The sequence below is a fragment of the Fundulus heteroclitus genome, chromosome 22 (genome assembly GCF_011125445.2).
Source record: "Fundulus heteroclitus isolate FHET01 chromosome 22, MU-UCD_Fhet_4.1, whole genome shotgun sequence".
Lineage (NCBI taxonomy): Eukaryota > Metazoa > Chordata > Actinopteri > Cyprinodontiformes > Fundulidae > Fundulus > Fundulus heteroclitus.
In genome coordinates, this window is record NC_046382.1 from 306,883 (window position 1) to 328,810 (window position 21,928).

General features: G+C 41.9%; 1 protein-coding gene across 1 annotated transcript in view; it reads right to left on the bottom strand.

Moving 5' to 3' along the window:
- Positions 1-233: 233 nt before the first annotated feature.
- Positions 234-21,928, bottom strand: part of LOC118557017 (NACHT, LRR and PYD domains-containing protein 3-like) — a 62,847-nt gene continuing 41,152 nt past the window's right edge. The window contains exons 11-12 of the mRNA XM_036125882.1: positions 1,598-1,644; positions 234-1,449 (exon numbers count right to left, since the gene is read on the bottom strand). Coding sequence (XP_035981775.1) covers positions 929-1,449; positions 1,598-1,644 — 568 coding nt within the window. The 3' untranslated portion in view covers positions 234-928. The remainder of the gene's footprint in view (positions 1,450-1,597; positions 1,645-21,928) is intronic.

The following is a 21,928-nucleotide window of genomic DNA, read 5'->3' on the forward strand; positions in this document are numbered from 1 at the left end:
CCCAGCTTCCATCTTTAAAGGACTGGAATAGGAAGAAGTTTCCAAGGAATCATTTAGAAGTGTTACGGCCAGTGGCCTTTTTGTCTGTTTTGTTTTTCCTTCTAATGTTTGCAGGTGTAGTTGCATCTTCCTGCCAGCTGGTGCCACTGTGGAAACTTGCAGCCCTCCTGAAGTTCTCTCCTCCTAGTTCACCTTCAGCCACTTCCTTCTGTCATCATCCTCATTCTGGATTGGACATTCGCCTGATTGCCTCACCAATCCGTGTGGAGCACTCCTTATTTAAACTCAGTTCTCCCATGCAATCAGGGCAGCTGTGTTTTAGAGCAGCTTGCCACACTGTCGGTTGTGTTGTGTTGTGTTGTGTTGTGTTGTGTTGTGTTGTGTTGTGTTGTGTTTTGTTTGTTGTGATGTGTTTTTGTTTTACTGTAGCACTCGTTTAACCTGACTATTGAAGGCTGTGTCACTCGTCTGGCAATTTGCCGTGGCACTCGGTTTTACCCTCTCAATTCCTGGTTGTGTTACTAGTTTGATGTTTTGGTTTTGTCTTGTGGTTTGTTTAGTGTTGATGCTGTTTCCAGCATCAACACCTTAGTTCTTGTGGCCTTAAGTCATCATTGTGGGTTTTTTTTTTGTCATTTGTGTTATGTCCCTTGGGGGTGTATTTATTGTTTCAACCTCTTTTGTTCACACCCCAAACTGGACAATAAATTACCTTTTTATAAAAAACCTTCCTGGTTGTGATATCTAAATGCTACTTCCCCTCCCCTAGACAAGTTGGGGCGTAACAAGAAGAATTTCACAAAGAAACAGATTGAATCCATGAATGTGAAAACGTGTTTCTGAGTGAAAGAGACAGACATGAACAGACTGAACTATCTGTTCAACAGGGAGAGGCTTTCTCTGCCAGGAGAAGACTCTTTAGACTCAATCAGCACAGAAACACTGAGGAACCAGAACTGGACCAAAAGCCAGGATGCAGAGGTTCAGTGAATGTGGTGTTGAAGGTGTGGAGGTGGATCAGTGAGTCAGAGGAGACTCTGTAGAAGGACAGAATACCAGCAGGACAGTCCACATAGACTGCTACTCTGTTGGAGACGGAGGAGGTGGAGATAGATGTTTGTCTGTTATTGTGCCAGACAGAGTAACCATCAACATCAGAGCAGCTCAGACTCCAGGAATGATCATTTCCTCCAAACATACAGTCTCTACCATCTCCTTTCCTCCTGATTCTTCTGTAACTCACTGATATATTAACTCTTCCTTTCCACTCGACCTCCCAGTAACAGCGACCAGTCAGACCATCTCTACACAGCAGCTGGCGAAGATCAAATCTGTCTGGATGATCAGGATATGACTGAAGCTCCTTCACACGTGTCACCTTCCTGTTGTCTTCAGACAGTTTGAGGAATCTGTTCACTGTGTTTGTGTCGATTGTGAGTTGACAGGAATCTGATGGAGAGAACAAAGACAATCCAGCTGCAGTTATTGATCATTTATTGACACTTTGATGATGACTCCTGAATGAGTAATGGACAGTCTGAAGATGGTTGAATGTGAGCTGCTTTGTTGTCATGAATCAAATGAAAAACACACTTACACTTCCTCAGACCTGGTGTCAACCATCGGACTCCAGCAGGCTCCACCCTGAAAGGAGGAGGGGGGTCAGACCATCAGTCTCTTTCAGCAGCAGACACACATTGTCCTACACTGAGAAAGGACCAGCCTAACATTTGGACATTTATTAGACGTTTTGGGACTGAGCCCCCAGCTTCATCCATAGAAGAACCTTCTCTAAAGGGGGCGGAGCCTGGATTGGAGGTCCAAGTAAGAGCTTCCAGGACCAAACCTTGGGAACCTTAGACTTAGACAACTTTATTTGTCATTTTGTATGTACAGAGTGCATACAGAACAAAATTTCGTTGCATACAGCTTGTGAATTACAGTATAATGTGCAGCAGTGATTAAAAAGTAAACAATTGAAATATAAACAGTGCAGAAGAAAGAAACAATGTGCGTTCACAGTGTACAGGAGAATATTTAAACCATTTGTATGTGCAAAAATGATGATGCAAAAGGCATTTGTGCAAAAATGCGAACAAATGTGGAAATGTGGTGCAGAGTCCAGTTTATAGTTCAGCAGTTCAACAGTCTGATGGCAGCAGGGAAAAAGCTTTTGCATACCCTGGTGGACCTGCAGCGGAAGCTGTGGAACCTCTTCCCAGAGGGCAGCAGGGAGAACAGTCCATGGTGGGGGTGTGAGGGGTCCCTTATGATGTTACGGGCTCGGGACACGCAGCGCAGAGATGAAATGTCCTTAATGCAGAGAAGAGGAGCCCCGATGATCCCTTTTGCTGTCCTCTCCACTCTCCTCACATTCTTCCAGTCGGAGGCACTGCAGCCTCCACAGCACACAGAGAGCCCGCCTGCGGGGGCAGGCGGGCTCTCCTCATCTTCCGCAGGAAGTACAGTCATTTCTGTGCCCTCTTCACCAGTGACGTGGTGTTCACAGACCAGATGAGGTTGTCCGTGATGTGCACCCCCAGGAACTTGGTGCTGCTGCCCACCTCCACAGCTGAGCTGTTGATGAGCAGTGGAGCGTGGTGAGGCTGGTTCTTCCTGAAATCAACAATTATCTCCTTCGTCTTCTCCACGTTCAGGATCAGGCTGTTGTCTCTGCATCAGCCCACCAGCTGCTCCACCTCCTCTCTGTAGTCCCGGTCGTTGTCGTCTCTGATGAGGCCCACCACCGTTGTGTCGTCAGCAAACTTCATGATGTGATTGGTGGTGAACCTGGGGACGCAGTCATGAGTCATCATGACTGCGTCATGATGACTGAACTGAAGTCCAGGAACAGCATCCGCACGTGTGTGTTCTTCTCCTCCAGGTGTGCCAGTCTCAGGTGAAGAGCAGAGGAGATGGCGTCCTCAGTGGAGCGGTTCCGTCGGTAGGCAAACTGGAACGGGTCGAGTGTTGGGGGGAGACTGGAGACGATGTGTTCCTTTACCAGCCTTTCAAAGCACTTCATAACGATGGGAGTCAGTGCAACAGGCCGGTAGTCGTTGAAGCAGGTGACTTGAGGTTTCTTTGGCACCGGAATGATGGAGGCAGACTTGAAGCATGCTGGCACTGTGGCTTGGTCCAGCGAGGTGTTAAAAATGTCTGTGAGGACACCAGCCAGCTGACCTGCACACTCCTTGAGCACCTGCCCAGGTATGTTGTCGGGGCCTGGGGCCTTCTGCAGGTTGACTCTCCTCAGAGTCTTCCACACGTCGGCAGTGTCAAGGCAGAGGACCTCCTCTTCCTGATGGGGAACAGCTTTCACTGCTGGCGTGTTGTTTAATGCCTCAAACCTCCCAAAGAAGTTATTTAGTCCATTGAGGAAGTCAGCATCAACTTCACCCACCGGGGGGGAGGGCGTGTTGTATTCAGTGATCACCCGTATGCCTTTCCACATGCTCCTGGTGTTGCTGGTGTCATGGAAAAGCTCCTGGATTTTCTGACTGTGGTTCCGCTTTGCTAACCTGATATCACGGTTCAGGTTGACTCTCGCTGTCCTCAGTGCCTCCCTGTCACCAGACTTGAAGGCTGAGTTCTGCTTTTAGCGCTCGACGAACCTCCTCAGTGATCCAGAGTCGTTGGTTGGCTCGGGTGATAATGGTCTTTGTGGTGCTGACATCCTCAATGTATTTGTTGATGCAGGCTGACACAGTCATGGCGTACTCATCAATGTCGATCTTGTCCTCATAAGTTCCCAGTCAGAGCACTTTAAACAGTCCTGGAGCGCCTCCATGGCTCCCTCCGTCCAAGCTCTCACCTGCCTCACTGTAGGTTTAGCTCTGATCAGCAGGGGCCTGTATGCAGGAATTAGCATTACAGAAAGGTGGTCTGAAGAGCCCAGGTGGGGGCGGGGGGCTGCCTTGAATGCTCCTTTAATATTTGTATAAACTATGTCTAGAGTGTTCTCCCCCCGAGTTGCAAAATCGACGTGTTGGTAGAAATGAGGGAGAATAGTTTTCATATTTGCCTTGTTAAAATCTCCAGCAATGATGAAAACCGCCTCTGTGGAAACTGGACTGGACTCATAACACAGACGCTCTGTACAAGAAGGGCCAGAGCCGCCTCCACCTCCTGAGGAGGCTGAGGTCCTTTGGTGTGAGCAGGCCCCTGCTTAAGACTTTTTATGACTCTGTGGTGGCCTCAGGCTGAATAAGCTGGTGAGGAAGGCCACTTCTGTCCTTGGCTGCTCTCTGGACTCTGTGGAGGAAGTGGCTGAGAGGAGGGTGTTGTCCAAGCTCACATCCATCAAGGACAACACCTTCCACCCCCTGCACCAGACTGTAGAGGAGCTGAGCAGCTCCTTTAGTGCCAGACTTGTCTGTAAAAAGGAGCGCTACCGCAGGTCATTCAATCCTGCTGCTACCAGATTATACAATGCTGCATTATAACTATAACTGTAATTATAACTTCATTATTACTGTAACCATAACTGTAACTATAACTGTAATAACCAACGTGCAATAACTAATGTGCAATTCTATTTATTACACTGTGCAATAATCCTGAAACAAGTGACTTCTGCTGCTATTACAGCTTGAATATATGTCAATACACATGTATATAAGTCACCGCGAACTTACATAACACATCCTCTGCCTTATTTCTACTTTGTATTTTTATTCTTATTCTTCTTATCTGCTTCTTTTTTTTGATCCACTGTATAAACGAGGACACACTGTATATACCCGATGCACCTTGTCCTACTTTGGCACCTTCTTCTGATTATTGATTACTGAGCCGATGTGACATGTGAATTTCTCCAATGTGAGATCAATAAAGCCTATATTATCTTAAATGCACAGAGATAAACCCCACTCTTATTTTTTTATCTAAGATACTCTGTCTGAATTATAAAACAGCAAAATTATACATTCAATTATACATTTGACAGATAAATGTATTGTATTTACTCTGCACTGGAAGTAGAAGTGTAACTGATACTAACAGCATTTCAAATATTAAATTCAAATTTCAACAAATGTACAACTGGGTTGTAGTTGCTCTGTGTAGCCCATTTCATGTAATTTATCTTAACATTCCAAACACATTTCTTAAATCATATATCTGAAGTGTAGTTAACAGCTTCTCCTTACCTACATCCTCTCATACAACTAATTATTTCCCTAACAATAGTGAGATTTCAATGTTTAAATGTACAGTAAACCTTTATACATAAGGAGCATGGAGAACCCAATACTGTACTTTGAGTAAAATGGGTGACACCAAGGCTGAATTGTTACATGAGTGGTTGTCCTTTTATCATTGAAATGAGAACATATTTATATACTATTGGCATATACTAGTAAGACTATTAAAGAACAGCAGATTAAACTTTAAGATATGTAAAGGCCTATATTAAATTAATTTTGCGACCAGATCAACAGATTAAATAATTGCTTATTTTTTTCGTGTACCAAATTACTATTGTAATGATGTAATATTTTATGGGCTAAGCCCCTGATGATGATAATGTCTAGCTCCGCCCCTGGTTTGTACTAATTTACTAATGGACAGTGTGGAAAACTATGTACAATAAAATCAATGTAAATAGTATTCCTCTGTTTTATTTGTCTTTATCCTAATTCTAGAAGTAGAAATAATCAAATAAATAGCACTATTATCATGTGGAACCCTAATCATAATATTATAACTACGCAAAGGTCTAAACAAGAATAGCAGTTTAGGTGGCTTTCCTTTACTGTATATTATGCAAAATAAATTACACCTGCTATTTATACCTGAAATGCCTCGAAGGGTCGACAAGAAATGAAAGCAACAATAACAATGAAATATTGGTAAAAGTGAAACCCTCACCTTTTCTTTTTCAGATGGCTGTGGCTAAGAATCTGAATTTTTAATAGTCTACAGTCTTTGCTTTTCCATCTTTCCAGCAGTCTTCAGAACTCCTGCCTGGCACAGAATATTTAGTTTTATAATAGAGATTAGGTTTTTGTTGATAAAATGTATTATACTCCAGAACTAAATGCTATTTTGAGATATTAACGTTGGTTACTTACATTTCTCAAGTTCAATAAATCAAAACTCTCTCCTGCTTCTGTTCAGAACTGCACTCAGCAGCCTTGCAGATAATATTTAGTTTCTTAACTGGGACTAGTTTCGTAGTCTAGTTTTAATTGTGGTAACGGCAGTGTCCCAGTATGAATCAAAACTGAAATCTCTCGCGCTCCAAGCACGCACGCACATGCACGCGCACACACAATAGAAAACAGCCAATCAGGAAGAGGGAAGGCGGGAATTAAGGCAGCACAACCAATGAGAGTGGAGTAAAAGGGGGGTCTACCTTGTCAATCAAAGCCCAGGCACGTTAGTGATTGGCTGCGTGGAGCACCAGGCCCCGCCCCCGCTGGCACACAACAGCCATTCGGGCGAACCTGTGCATGTACGCACGTCTGGCACGTCTCTCTCCCTCTTTTTTTGTAATGAGTAACTAAACCAAACATTGAAAATGTATCGGAGTAAAATATGCAATTAAGTTCGGAAATATAGTAAAGTAAAAGTAAAAGTTATCAAAAAATGTAATACTCGATAAAAGTATAAAGTACTCCAAAATATACTTAAGTACAGTAGTGAATTATTTTTACCTCATTACTATACAACACTGGCCACGAGTTTAGTAAAAACTCACTGTGCGGCGCCTGGGGAGCAATTGGGGGTTAAGGATCTTGCTCAGGGACCCACAATGGCAGCTTGCGGGAGTTGAACTCAGAAACTCTGGGACCGAAGCTCTGTGCTAACCTATTCAAATATGACGACACCCAGTGCTTAAGAGTTGTTTTTTATATTTACAGTTTCTATGTCTGGTTCTCTTGTGATTGTTACCTGGGATGTACAGGGACTGGGTCATGTGATCAAGAGGAAGAAGGTTTTGACTTACCTGGAAAAAAAACTTGATATAGCACTATTACAGGAAACTAGGTTCTGTTTCAGAACATTTGAAACTTAAAAGGGACTGGGTAGGTAATGTATATTTTTCCTCCCATTCACAAAATAAGAAGGGTACAGACATTCTTTTACACAAGAATTTACCTTTTATTCTGGAGCACAAGGAGAAGGATTCAGAGGGAAGATTTATTTTTTTAAGGGCCGGATTCATGGACAACTCATAACTATTCTCAATATATATGCTCCTAATGACGACTCGCCTCAGTTTATGTCGCAAATGATTTTATTATTTAATCATCATTGTAAAGAATTCGTTTTTTGGCTGGTGACTTTAATTGTGCAATGAATGCATCTCTGGACAGGTCCTCCTCCGCAAAACTCCCAAACCCAAAAGCTTCAGCTGTCCTAAAAAAACTTATGCACAGATACTGTTTTTTTTAGACATCTGGCCATATTTAAATCATACATTTTATTCACACCCCCATAACACTTACCCTAGATTGGACTACTTTTTATCCCCAAGTCGCTTTTACATTTGGTTCGAAGCTGTAACATAGACCCCATACTTTTGTCAGACCATGCACCAGTATTTTTAAGTGTTGATCCATTATTTCGTATCCCTAGAACTTTTACTTGGAAATTCAATACATCCTTTTTAGATAATGAATCCTTTTGCAACTTTGTCCGGAGTGACCTATTGCAGTTCTGGCTCGACAACAAAAATTCTCCTGTATCTTCGGCTATATTCTGGGATGCAGCAAAAGCTACTTTGCGCGGCCATCTTATATCTTATTATTCTCACCAAAAAGCGACTTTAGTGGAGAGGAGAAACAACCTCGAAAAAGAGTTTATCCGACTGGAGAAAATACACAAACAATCACCAACATTGTCAAATTTAAAGGCACTAATGGCTGTTAAGTCTGAGCTTAATATAGACTACACTTCTCAAGTTCAGAAAATGCTACTTTACACTAAACAGAAACAATATGAATTTGGTAATAAGCCCAGTGCATGCTTTCCCATTTATTGAAAAATCAACATAATAGTCGCTTAATTAACATGGTAAGAATGCAGAACAAGGGCGTCACATATGACCCAATAATCATAAATAGTACTTTCTGGGATTTTTATATATCTCTATACAATACGGACGTGGCTGACCCGGAAGATATCTCTGCCTATTTGAGCAGTATTTCTCTACCTTCTGTCACGGGAGAGGATTGTGCCTTCTTAGATGCTGCTATCACTCCGGAGGAAGTTTTGGCTGCAATTAAATCTATTCTAAACAGAAAATGTCCTTGACCTGATGGGTTTCCATTGGATTTCTTTAAGTTATTTTAGCCAGAGATTCAACCAATTTTTATGTCCGCTGTTAATAACATTTTAAGTAATGGCATCCCCCTCTCGTGGAGACATGCTTCCATCAGTCTTTTTTTAAAAGAGGGTAAAAGTCCCCGGGATTGTTCCTCCTTTAGACATATTAGTTTGCTTAATGTTGTCTATATGATTGTGGCAAAAGTATTGGCCCAGAGATTGGAAAACATCGTCCCTAGAATAATAAATCCAGATCAGGCAGGGTTTATAAAAATTAGATATGGCACAGACAATATACGACGCGTTCTTAATGTTGTTCAGTACCTTAATACTCACAAAGAGCCAGCAGTAATTGTTTCCCTCGATGTCGAGAAGGCTTTTGACCGAGTTGGGTGGCAGTTTCTTTTTCAGGTGTTACATAAATTCGGACTTGGCCCAAATTTCATCAATCTGGTTAAAAGCTTTTATACTAGGGTGACCAAACGTCCGTATTTCCCGGGACATGTCCGTATTTCACGTCCTGTCCCGGGCGTCCCGGGTTTTTTTTTAGAAAGTGAGGAAATGTCCTGCTTTTTAAATTACCTTCATTGGACCATTGAATTGACAGGCACTAGGGCACTGCGCACAGCGCTGCGTGTGACGTAATCCCTGAGCTGCGTCAGTGCAGGCAGCCCTGTTCTTAATCAGAAGATAGATAGCGTGGATAACAATATCTATCGATCGATAGACGTGGGGCGTGATAGGAAAAAATAGGGTCGATAAAAAGTTCGATAGACAGTTTTACTTCCTTGCTACAGTCGGCACGCCGTCACTAAGCGCCGCCCTCTCAAACCACAACACAGAGCACGTGAATATGTAGCAGCAAGTAGCGGTGGAGGAAACGGTCCCAAAACGAGGTTTTACTAGTTCGCCAGCCTGATAGAAATAAACAACAGTGATTTGTAAAACTTGCAAGGAACCGGTAAAAGCAGAGTCTGGTAACGCAACCCACCCAGTATTCATCACGTAAGCCGCTCAGCCGCTCACACCCGCGGCAGCGCGAGCTGCGCGGCCCCGCGAGCTGCGCCTCGTCGTCGCGTTCTGTAACTTCTTCCAAAACAAAGCAGATACAGCAGCTAAACTGGGCTCCCTTCTTTGTGATAAAATGACAAAGCATCCAAGCGGCATAAGGACATAACGCATGCAGTAACGTGCTTCATAGTGATGGATATGTCTGCTGTTCTCTGCAGCTGGAAAACCTGGCTTCAAACAATAACCTGCCACTCTTGATCCGCGATATAAAGTTAAGTTATTTTTCTTAAAAAAAAATCTGTTATGGTTAAAAAAGGTGGTTGAATAAAGATTTAATGGGAATTCTGTGTTTGTGTTCTTTAAATCAAATCATTTAGCAATATCATAAAATGTCCAGGCAGAGCTGCACATAAAATATGGTTTTAAATATTTTCAATAATTATGGATATCGATCAATATGCCTTTTCTTTTTTGATCGATAAGCTTTTTTTCTATATCGCCCAGCCCTATGCCACATACATCTCTATGCATGGGAACAGAGATTCCCAACCCAACCCCCCCAACCCCCCCCCCCCACCCCGCTCAAAGGTGTCCTGCTTTTCCCAAATGAAATTATGGTCACCCTATTTTATACAGACCCAACAGCCTCAGTTAACACAAATGGCTTGATATCTGAGCCTTTCAAGATTCATAGGGGTTGTAGGCAAGGGTGCCACCTTTCACCCTTATTGTTTACATTGTTTATTGAACCTCTGGCCGAGATTATCGGGACCAATTCGGATGTATCTGGAATCAATATAGGTGGTAGAAATCATGTAATTTCATTATTCACAGATGATGTACTTCTTTATATGTGCAATCCGGAAAAATCAATTCCAGCTATTCTGAAATCCATGGCTACGTTCAGTGCTTTGTCAGGATATAAAATCAACTTAGGAAAATCTGTCGCCACCCCTTTCAGCATCCCCCCAGAAAGGTTCATGCAATCTCCTTTTCAAATGTCTATGAGAGGCTTTAAGTATCTGGGTATTTTTATTACACCTGATCTGAATAATCTTTTTAAAACTAATTACTCACCTTTAATTCAGAAGATAATTTGTTTTAATAAAATGGGCTCCCCTGCCAACCTCTTTATTAGAAAGAGTCAATACTATAAAAATGAACATTCTTCCATGACTGAACTATTTATATCAGAATCTTCCCTGCTATTTATCCCCTGCACACTTCAAATCACTAAATTCTCATCTCACTTTATCTGGAACAACAAACACCCAAGAGTCAGGTTTTCAATATTAACTAAGCCAAAACCTCTCTGAGGTTTGTCGTTACCATCCCTGCAGCTTTACTATTGGTCAGCACAACTTAAGATCATATCAAATTGGTTTTTGAATAGAAATAACTCTTTATGGTTAGATCTGGATCCTGCTCTTGTCTCCCCAGCAAACGTAATTCTCTCTTCTTTATAAGTGATATAGACCAAATAGTCCATCTCAGAAGTAACTTCCTTGCTTCGCAGAGTTAGAGCAGCATATTTTTCATCATTAATTGAAGAGAATAAAAATAATCCTAGATTTCTCTTTAGTACAGTTGCCAAACTTACCCAGAGCCACAGCTCTGTTGATCCATCCATTCCCTTAGCTCTTAGTAGTAATGATTTTATTGGATTCTTCATAAATAAAATTGATGCCATTAAAAATAAAATAATTGGCAACTTTTCTTTTTGACAAAAATTATAACTAGAGTGGCTCATGTTACTCTCAGCTACCTTTATAGTTTTACTGCTATAGGCTTAGGCTACTGGAGCATATCAGGATCTAATTTTCTCACTCTATTGAGTTCTACTGTTCTTCAATTATGCATTATGTGTTGTCATTTCTGCTTTAACTTTCTGTTCTCTCTCTTTTCTCTTCATAGTAGGTACACCTGGTCTGGCGTTCTGTTAGCTGTGACATCATCCAGAGAAGACGGCTCACCCGCTATTACCATCTAATGTAGAACAGATTACTGGATCAATGTGTGCTTCTGTGCTTTTTGTCTGTCTTGTTGTGTCTCTGCTCTGTCTTCTGTAACCCCCAGTCGGTCGAGGCAGATGACCGTTCATACTGAGCCTGGTTCTACTGGAGGTTTTTCCTTCCCGCTAATGGGTGGTTTTTCTTCCCACTGTCGCTTCATGCTTGCTCAGTATGAGGGATTGCAGCAAAGCCATGTACAATGCAGACGACTCTCCCTGTGGCTCTACGCTTCTCCAGGAGTGAATGCTGCTTGTCGGGACTTTGATGCAATCAACTGGTTTCCTTATATAGGACATTTTTGACCAATCTGTATAATCTGACCCAATCTGTATAATATGATTGAACTTGACTTTGTAAAGTGCCTTGAGATGACATGTTTCATGATTTGGCGCTATGTATATAAAATTGAATTTAATTTAATTGAATATATCAGAGCTCTGATTACCCCGTATATTCCTAACAGAGCACTTCGCTCTCAGACTGCAGGTCTGCTGGTGGTTCCTAGAGTCTCTAAAAGTAGAATGGGAGGCAGATCCTTTAGCTATCAGGCTCCTCTCCTGTGGAACCAACTCCCAGTTTTGGTCCGTGAGGCAGACACCCTATCTATTTTTAAGACTAATGTTAAAACTTTCCTTTTTGACAAAGCTTATAGTTAGAGTGGCTCATACCCTGAGCTATCTCTATAGTTGTGCTGTGATAGGCCTAGGCTGCTGGAGGACATCAGGGTCTAATTTTCTCACTCTACTGATTTCTACTGTTCTCCAGTTTTGCATTGTATTACATTGAAATGACTGTCGTCATTTCAGCTTTTAACTTTTTGCTCTCTCTCTTTTTCTTCATAGTATGTACACCTGGTCTGGCGTTCTGTTAGCTGTGACATCATCCAGGGAAGACAGATCACCTGCTATTACCATCAAATGTAGAACAGATTACTAGATCAATGTGTGCTTCTGTGCTTTTTTGTCTCTCTTGTTGTGTCTCTGCTCTGTCTTCTGTAACCCCAGTCGGTCGAGGCAGATGACCGTTCATACTGAGCCAGGTTCTGCCAGAGGTTTTCCTTCCCGTTAATGGGGAGTTTTTCTTCCCACTGTCGCTTCATGCTTGCTCAGTATGAGGGATTGCAGCAAAGCCATGTACAATGCAGACGACTCTCCCTATGGCTCTACAGTTCCCCAGGAGTGAATGCTGCTTGTCGGGACTTTGATGCAATCAACTGGTTTCCTTATATAGGACATTTTTGACCAATCTGTATAATCTGACCCAATCTGTATAATATGATTGAACTTGATTTTGTAAAGTGCCTTGAGATGATATGTTTCATGATTTGGCGCTATATAAATAAAATTGAATTGAATTGATCAGTGGCCCTATTTTGGACATGACTAATCTATCCTTAGTAAATGGATATGTACCACAGGTTTTTAAAGGAGCTCTTATTAAACCTTTACTTAAGAAACCTTCTCTTGATCAAGATAAGTTAGTAAACTACAGACCTATATCTAATCTTCTTTTCTTATCTGAAATTCTTAAGAAAGTAGTTGCTAATCAACTATGTGAACATTTACAAAGTAATGACCTACTTAAGGAGTTTCAGTCGGGCTTCAGAGCTCATCATAGCACTGAAACAGCTCTGGTGAAGGTCACTAATGATATTCTCATGGCCTCAGATAATGGACTTGTGTCTATACTTGTCCTGTTAGATGTCAGTGCTGCATTTGATACAGTTGATCACAATATTCTCCTACAAAGACTTGAGCATACTGTAGGGATTAAGGGGAAAGCATTAGGCTGGTTTAAATCTTATCTGTCAGACAGATTCCAGTTTGTTCATGTTAATAATAAATATTCCTCAAACTCTAGGGTCACCTGTGGAGTACCACAGGGTTCAGTCCTTGGACCAATTCTCTTTACTATATATATGCTTCCGATCGGCAAAATTATCAAACAGCATGGGATTAATTTCCACTGTTATGCTGATGATACTCAGCTATATTTATCCATAAATCCTGATGAATCCAATCAATTACTTTGACTGCAGTCATGTCTTGATGACATCAAAAGCTGGATGACTTTAAATTTCCTGCATCTAAATTCTGACAAGACAGAAGTTGTAATCTTGGACCAGAGTCCTCAAAAAATAAATTTCTTAATCAATCACTTAATCTGGGTGGCGTTAACTTGGCCTCTGGTAATAAAGTAAAAAATCTTGGTATTATTTTTGACCAAGACATGTCATTTAAATCCCATATTAAACAGGTTTCCAGAGTTTCCTTTTTTCACCTCCGGAATATCGCCAAAATTAGAAACATTCTGACCAGGAGTGATGCTGAAAAACTAGTCCATGCATTTGTTACTTCAAGGCTGGACTATTGTAATTCTTTCCTAACAGAGCACTTTGCTCTCAGACTGCAGGTCTGCTGGTGGTTCCTAGAGTCTCTAAAAGTAGAATGGGAGGCAGATCCTTTAGCTATCAGGCTCCTCTCCTGTGGAACCAACTCCCAGTTTTGGTCCGTGAGGCAGACACCCCGTCTACTTTTAAGACTAATCTTAAAACTTTCCTTTTTGACAAAGCTTATAACTAGAGTGGCTCATGTTACCCTGAGCTACCTTTATAGTTATGCTGCTATAGGCTTAGGCTACTGGAGGATATCAGGATCTAATTTTCTCACTCTATAGAGTTCTACTGTTCTTCAATTATGCATTACGTGTTGTCCTTTCTGATTTAACTTTCTGTTCTCTCTCTATTATCTTCATAGTAGGTACACCTGGTATGGCGTTCTGTTAACTGTGACATCATCCAGAGAAGACGGCTCACCCGCTACTACCATCTAATGTAGAACAGATTACTGGATCAATGTGTGTTCTGTGCTATTTTGTCTCTCTTGTTGTGTCTCTACTCTGTCTTCTGTAACCCCAGTCGGTCGAGGCAAATGACCGTTCATACTGAGCCTGGTTCTGCCGGAGGTTTTCCTTCCCGTTAATGGGGAGTTTTTCTTTCCACTGTCGCTTCATGCTTGCTCAGTATGAGGGATTGCTGCAAAGCCATGTACAATGCAGACGACTCTCCCTGTGGCTCTACACTTCTCCAGGAGTGAATGCTGCTTGTTGGGACTTTGAAGCAATCAACTGGTTCCCGTATATAGGAAATTTTTGACCAATCTGTATAATCTGACACAATCTGTATAATATGATTGAACTTAACTTTGTAAAGTTCCTTGAGATGACATGTTTCATGAATTGGTGCTATATAAATAAAATTGAATTGAATTGTTTATAATACTTTGCTGGCCTGGCGAGATGTGAAGAAATATCTAAATATCTCCCCCACCCTCTCTTCTTGGTCTCTGTTAACTTTGAACTCAGATTTACCGGCAGAGATTAGGAGCATTGGTTTGTCTGACTGGTCATCTAAGGGACTGTCAAATATTATGGACATACTGGACTCTGACACTGTTAGTTAAATCCTTTGAACAAATTAAACCCAATTTCAGTATTTCTAATAGAGATTTCTATAAATATCATACGGATCCGTCATTTTGTGACCTCTCTTCTGAGGACACGAAAAATGATGCACAAAATTATCAAAGTTAGAGAATATTGTTGTCATGACCAAATCTCCTAAAGGATTTATCTCAAAGATATATAGTTTATTGTCTGGCTCTGACTTTTCAGGTTATGATGCTATGAAGCTGGTGTGGGAACATGACCTAGGGTTGACATTTGACCTAACAGATTGAGAAGAAATCTATAATGGGGTCTTCCCCAACTGTACCTCAATCTCTATACATGAGCAGAACTTCAAATTCTTCTACCAAACTTAGTATACACCTGTTCGCCTTCGGAGGATGTTTCCTGATGCTTCAGATCTTTGTCATAAATGCAAAATACATAGGGGGACATTTATCCATTTATTCTGGTCTTGCAATTGAAATTGAAATTTTCTGGAAAGTGATTAATGTGTTGATACAAGAGATCATTGGTAAACAGCTCTCACTAACTCCTTCCTGTATCCAAATTCTTAATGTTGAACGCACTACCGGACATGAGGAAAACCGTGATGGGTAGAGAGGGAGTTTTGTTGTTAACAGTGCAGGAAATGTTGACAGATTACAGAGCTTTGCCTCTTCACTGCTAGCCTCGTGAGACCATCCTGATCTCGCAAGCTTTCAAGGTTTCACTCGCAGATCAGTCTGGCTACTCTCCGTTAAAGAAAATTTGGAGCCGTTCACCAAACGAACGTCCAATCAGCGTTGGCTTTGAGGCGGGTTGAGGTGTGACGCAACCCGACAGTTCAGTCTAAAGAACATGGCGGCTTCAGCCGATGAAACTACCGTTAGCGTGGCTATCGAGCAAGTTTTATCGGAATTACAGAGTAATTTATTTGCTGAGCTAACGAGCCTTTACCTGCAGCAGCAAGAGTAGCTTGGCTTGTGGTTGTGTTTTCATCGTCGCTCTGTTACGAGCGACGAGGAATCTGATTGGTTCATTTGCCCCGTCTATCACCAACATAGGCCAATCAGCTAACCAGTATTTTCGCCCCTTCCCAAAGTTACTTCAACGGAAGGTTTCCAGATGGATATGCGGAGCAAATCTATCTGGCGGAGTCAGGTAACTCCACTGCACCAACCCGTGTCTGGAGCCTGAAACCAGTAAATTATTTTTTGAGGATTCGCTGCCCAATAATAAAACCTGAAATTTGGGAGAGCAAGCCCACCCCCCTTTCTTGGCCTTTTCAAGCAATGCTTTACGAAGTCTTGAGAGTAAAGCATCACTTGAACGGAAGAAGGATTTTGGTAGAAAAACTGGGATACTTTGAAACAAATCTAAAAATCTAGGCAGCACATTCATTTTGATGCAGTTGATTTTTCCAGCTAGAGAAAGTTAGATAGCACTCCATATCTGGAGTTCAGATTTTAATTTTTCCATAATGGGAACGTAGTTGGCTTTAAATAGTTCAGAAAAGGATGGGGTGATATTTATTCCCAAGTACGTAAAACCGGAATGTGATATACAGAATGGCAAGTCTGTGTCTGGAATCTGCTTCGCCGAATCGTTGATGGGAAAACACACACTTTTTGAATAGTTGATTTTATAACCTGACAAACCACCAAAATCTGCCAGAATCTTCAAAAGTTTAGATTTGCAGGATAGCGGGTCTGATAAGAAAATTAAAAGATCATCAGCGTACAAGGAGGCTTTATATTCCATCCCCATTCTTGTAATCCCATGTATGGATGGTGTTGTTCTAAGTTTAATTGACAGGGGCTCGATCGCTTATATGAACAGTAGTGGGCTAAGTGAATGCCTTCTCCGCATCCAGGGAAACCACCACCTCTGGTCTCACCCCGATGCTGGAGAGTGCACCACATTCAAAAGTCTACGTATGTTAATGAATGAATGATGTCCTCTCACAAAACCGGTTTGATCATTTGAAATGATATCTGATACTATGGTGTTTACTCGAGAGGCTAGAACTTTCGACAGTATCTTAATGTCCGCATTTAGTAAGGAAATAGGCCTATAAGAGCTGCAATCCGTTGGGTCTTTACCGGGTTTCAGTAAAACTCAGACCTCTCAACTTTTATCAAAAGAGTGAAATTATGCTAATTTGGGGGCGGGGCTTGTTTGGGGGGCGGGGCTAACTGGACCCTGGAAGAGCCGGTGGAGTCTCCTCCATCTCATTTTTATCCCACCAGACAATGAAGTAGACATGTATTATTTTTGTTAAAAAGAGAAAGAGACGTATTAATACTTTATTGTTCAGTTAATGGATTAAAAGATAAAAAAATACACAATTGTTCAAATAATACTGAATAAAATTAAGTAGTTTTAAGTTATTGACCGAATTATTACACTGTTACACATTCATCTATGGGTTTGTTTATCATTGTAAATCTATAACCTGATTGGTGAATCAGGCTGAGTTTCATCAAGCCTTTATGGTCAACATTTTCCCCTCAGCAGCAACACTGAAGCACACAGAGGTTCCCGCTGCGTCTTTACGCACGATCCAGCTGCTGATGTCTCCCTTTTTTCAGCTCAATGCACTTCTGGACTGTTACAGTTTATAACCATTATCATCACCTTTCACAGCGACAGGTTTCTCAGTCAGTCGCCGCGCTGACCAGACGAATCTCTATTGCTCTCGTCAGTGCGGCGGTGCGGTGGGCAGATTTTACCCCCGTTGGTGCGCTGCGTGCAACGGATAAACAGTGGGGAAAATGCATAACTAAATAATGTAAAGGGCTCCTATAAATGGAACAGGGGTACTGACAGGTCTGAGATGAAGCCCCTGATGTTACAAGTTCTTTAAAATGACCCTTAAAAGTGCGCACCTGAATTAAAGCGCGAGGCAGCACGCCCACCGAAGATCCACTGATTCTATCTTGTTAAAAACAAAAGAGCATGAAACACTGCTAGTAACTCTCCTATTGACTTTAACTGGCACACGTTGCTACCGATATGAGGACATTAAACGTAGTGATTAATGTTTTGAATGGGGATAAAAGCACCTGCTCCGAGGGAAAGGAGGGGGGAAGAGGAGCAAGCGCGGAGGCACAGAAATACAGTGCATGTAGTTAAAAAATGCAGAATTAATAAAAACGAAACTTATAAACAGACCAAGTGGCATTTTAAACTGCATCTGGTTAGCAGAAGTGTTTTATGATCCAGCGTGCAGCCATGACTGGTTCTGAATGAACCGGTCATCTGGCAGCAGCTCCCCCCGCCCCCTCCCCTCCTGTGTACGCGGTACAGGACCTTAACGGCTTACTTTCACCACTGTTAAGACTAAAATTATTCATAACTCTGATCACTCTTCCTGCTGCTCTGTTAACACGAACTGCAGCAGGAATTACTGATGGCCACAAGCTGCGAAAAAAGCCGAAACAGCTCAGCAGAAGGCGGAGTTTTGTCGTCCGCACCCCAGATGGGCTTTGTGATTTCTTTGCGTGAGAAATTCCATGTATGCGTGTGAAATGTCATGTGTTGCGTGCGAGCGTGTGAAGTCAGTGAAATGCGTGTGTCACACGGTCAATGCGTGAGAGTTGAGAGCCCTGGTAAAACTGTAATGAGGGCTTTTGTGAGACTCTGAGGGAGAGCTTTCTGTTCAAATAAGTACTTAAACATAGTAAGAATCAAGGGGATCAGTTTTGAGGAATTTTTTTTTATAATATTCGACTGGAAAGCCATCCGGTCCAGGGGCCTTCCCATTCTGCATGTCTTTGATTGAGTTCTCCACTTCCTGTCTGCTTTGTGGCCTATCCAAGTTGTCCCTTTGTTCCGGCGTAATTGTTGGAGTATTTAGGGTTCCTAATAAATTAACCATACAGGAAGTGTCCTGAGGAAATTCTGAGATGTATAACGCAAAATAAAATGTTTTAAAAGTATCCTTTTGTCCTTGGGATCTATTGTCAGCTGTTGAGGTGTTTTTCTATTTGATGATATGAGTTGGGCAGAAGATTTAGCCTTTATCTGATGAGCAAGTAGGTGTCCTGCCTTCTCCCCATGTTCATAAAAGAGTGTACGTGATCTTAACAGGTTCTGTTCTGTCTTTTCAATAGATTATAAATCTTACTTTGTTTTTGATTTAATTTTTCTTTATATAATTCAGGTGTTGGAGATGTTGAATATTGATCATCAATTTTAAGAACAGAATCAATGAGCTCTTCTTGTTTCTGTTTTCTTTTTTTATTACGTGAAGCTAAAAATGATATTATCTGTCCCCTCAGTACAACTTTGAGTGTTTCTCATAATATGGAAGGTGATACAGAGTCATTATGATTGGTTAATATGAAATCATCTATTGCTTTAGATATGAAGTGACAAAAATCTTCATCTGAGAGCAATGCTGTGTTATGTCTCCAAGAGGGTCTTGTTGGAAAGTTGAGTGAAAAGCCAATGTCAAGAATAACAGGTGCATGATCAGATTCCACAATAGCAGAGTAATCTACAGATTTCACTGAGGGGAGAAGACGCTTATCTATAAGGAAATAATTCTGGAATAAGACTGATGAACATGTGAGAAATACGAGAATTATTTTTTGTCCGGATGTAAAAACCTCCATGGGTCTACACAACCAAGGTGCATCATAAGACTCAAAAGAGCTCCGGACATTTTTGATTGAGGTGTAGATTTGGGACTTGACCGGTCCATGGCTGTGTCCATCACACAGTTCATATCTCCGCCAAAAATTAGATGATGGGTATTTAAATCTGGTAATAAGGTGATTATCTTCCTGAAAAAATCTGCATCATCCCATTTGGGGGCATAAATGCTAACTAAAACCACCGGGGTTTGATAGAGATGACCTGATACTATGACATAACGTTCCTGGGAATTTTTGAGGCGGTGAAGAGTACTTTTTTATGGATTATAATTGCAGCCCCACGAGCCCTGCTATCAAATGTTGAATGGTACACCTGATCTATCCAGGCCTTTCTAAGCAAAACTTGATCTTGTGATCTAAGGTGCGTTTCGTGCAGAAATGCAATTTCAGTGTGCAGCCGTTTTAAATGTGAAAAAATTCATGCCCTTTTCACAGGGCCATTAATGCCCCTGATGTTCCAGCTAACAATGTGTACTGCAGACCCTCCAGCCAAATTTGTGCCCAATCTATTCATTACTCAATAAACAAGAATATTGAGCAATGGTAAGGCTTGTATGTATGGTGAATATCCAGACTGGGATAGAAGAAAAAAGAAAAAAAGATTAAAAAAACGGCATCAAATCAACCCCTAAACATGTATAAACTCTAGGTTTGTTCTCTGAACAATAACGAACCGCAGCTACCTCACTGTAGGTAAACTTCCAATAGCCCATACTTGTTTCCCCATACACCCTGCTCCCCACTATAACTTGAACAAGCATACACACTCAGCGCATTTATTCTGAACAGAGATGGATAACATTGTTGTTCCCAGTCAACATAAACAACGGGCATTACAATATCAAGTAAGCAGGTTAACTTTAATTCACCGCACCGAAACATGCATCTTTTGGATCACCACATAAACAGAATAACTGGCTAGCCGAAAAATAAATACATCCGAACCATGGGATCTGAACAAATAGGCGAACCATTTTACTGGGGCTGTAACCCCCTTATGTTGTAGCGTAACATTAAGCCGTTGTCAACAAGCTTCATGCCATCATGTATGAAAGCCATACAGATTGACTTTTGCTTAATTAAAATGCAACAACTCAAATAAACTGACCTTCGAACATTTTGACCGTCCCAGCTCGGTGAAACAAGTCTACCCAAAGCTCTGTTGTTCCCAGACCCGTCCGTTTGAGTCTGAATCAGGCAATTGGAACGAAAACCCGGCGATCATAGAACTCCTTTGCAGCTTCTGGTGAATGGAAGATGTGCGTCTCATCCTCAAACTGAACTCGAATACGTGCTGGATATAGCAAACTGAATTTTATCTTCTTCTCATAAAGGAGCTGCTTGATGTTTTTAAATGCTGCATGCTTCTTCGCCAGGTCCGCAGACCAATCCGGATAGATCCTCAGCTTGGAGCCGTTAAACTCCACATCGTGTGACCGGGCCCACCGCAATGCCTTTTCTTTCTCCTGTAGGCGAAGGAAGCACACCACAAAAGGACGGGGACGCTGCCCCTCTCTAGGTCTTTGGCCAGGAGAACGATGAGCCCGTTCCAACTCCGGAGGATTCTCAAAGACCTCTCGGCCCATTACTTGCATTAGCAGGTCAGATACAAACTTCATGGTTTGCTGGCCCTTCTCACTGTCCTCTTGGACGTTCAGGATCCTCAGGTTTGCTCTACAGGAGCGGTTTTCCAGGTCGTCCACGCTTTCGAGCAGCGTCGCGTTTTGCTCCTCCAGATGTTTAATCTTCCGGTCCGCTGTGGATATCGCACTGAAGTTATCCCCAGCCAGAACTTCGGTTGCTCTCAGCCGTTCTTGAAAGCTATTAACAGTCTGTGTCAATGCAGTCACGGACGACTGGAGTGGGGCAATTGACTCATGGATCAAAGCAGAGATGTCCTCCCTTAGCGAAGCCCTTTGTTTCGACAACTCGGCTACAAGTTGACTCACGGAAACCCACTCGGCGCCTGCAGTCTTTGCATCGCTGTGTAGGCTAGCGCTAGCTAAGGCAGCTACCTTGCTAGCTGCGCTAGCTCGGGTTGTTTGCGGCCCGCTGGGTGGCTTGTTGTTGCTCATGGCGCCGGAGTTGTCGGCTTCTTATCCTCTTTTCTCTTTTATCTGGTATAGATAAAGTGAAGTGCCCTGAGCAGCACTTTTAAAAGTTCGTTTTTAAAAGTTGAGTGGGGAGCTCTGCCTCCTCACGTCGTACCCCTGCATGGCCAAACCGGAAGTCCCACTATTCAACCTTTTCAATAAAGACTCTTAAACGTAGCTCTGTGTGTGGCTGAATTTGGGTTCAAATTCCACAAATCCTGACAATGGTATGTTTCAGCTTTTTCATATCTTTCACCATTTTCATACAGTACCTCCTTAAAATAATTTAGCATTTTCATAAAATTCTGAAAAATGAATGCTATGGTTGCTAGGGAGTTCAGTTTCAGTGGCCACTGTAGGTTTTCCGATACATTTTTCTTCTCTGAACAACTTCTTCTCACTCACTCAATTTTCACTCTATGCACATAAA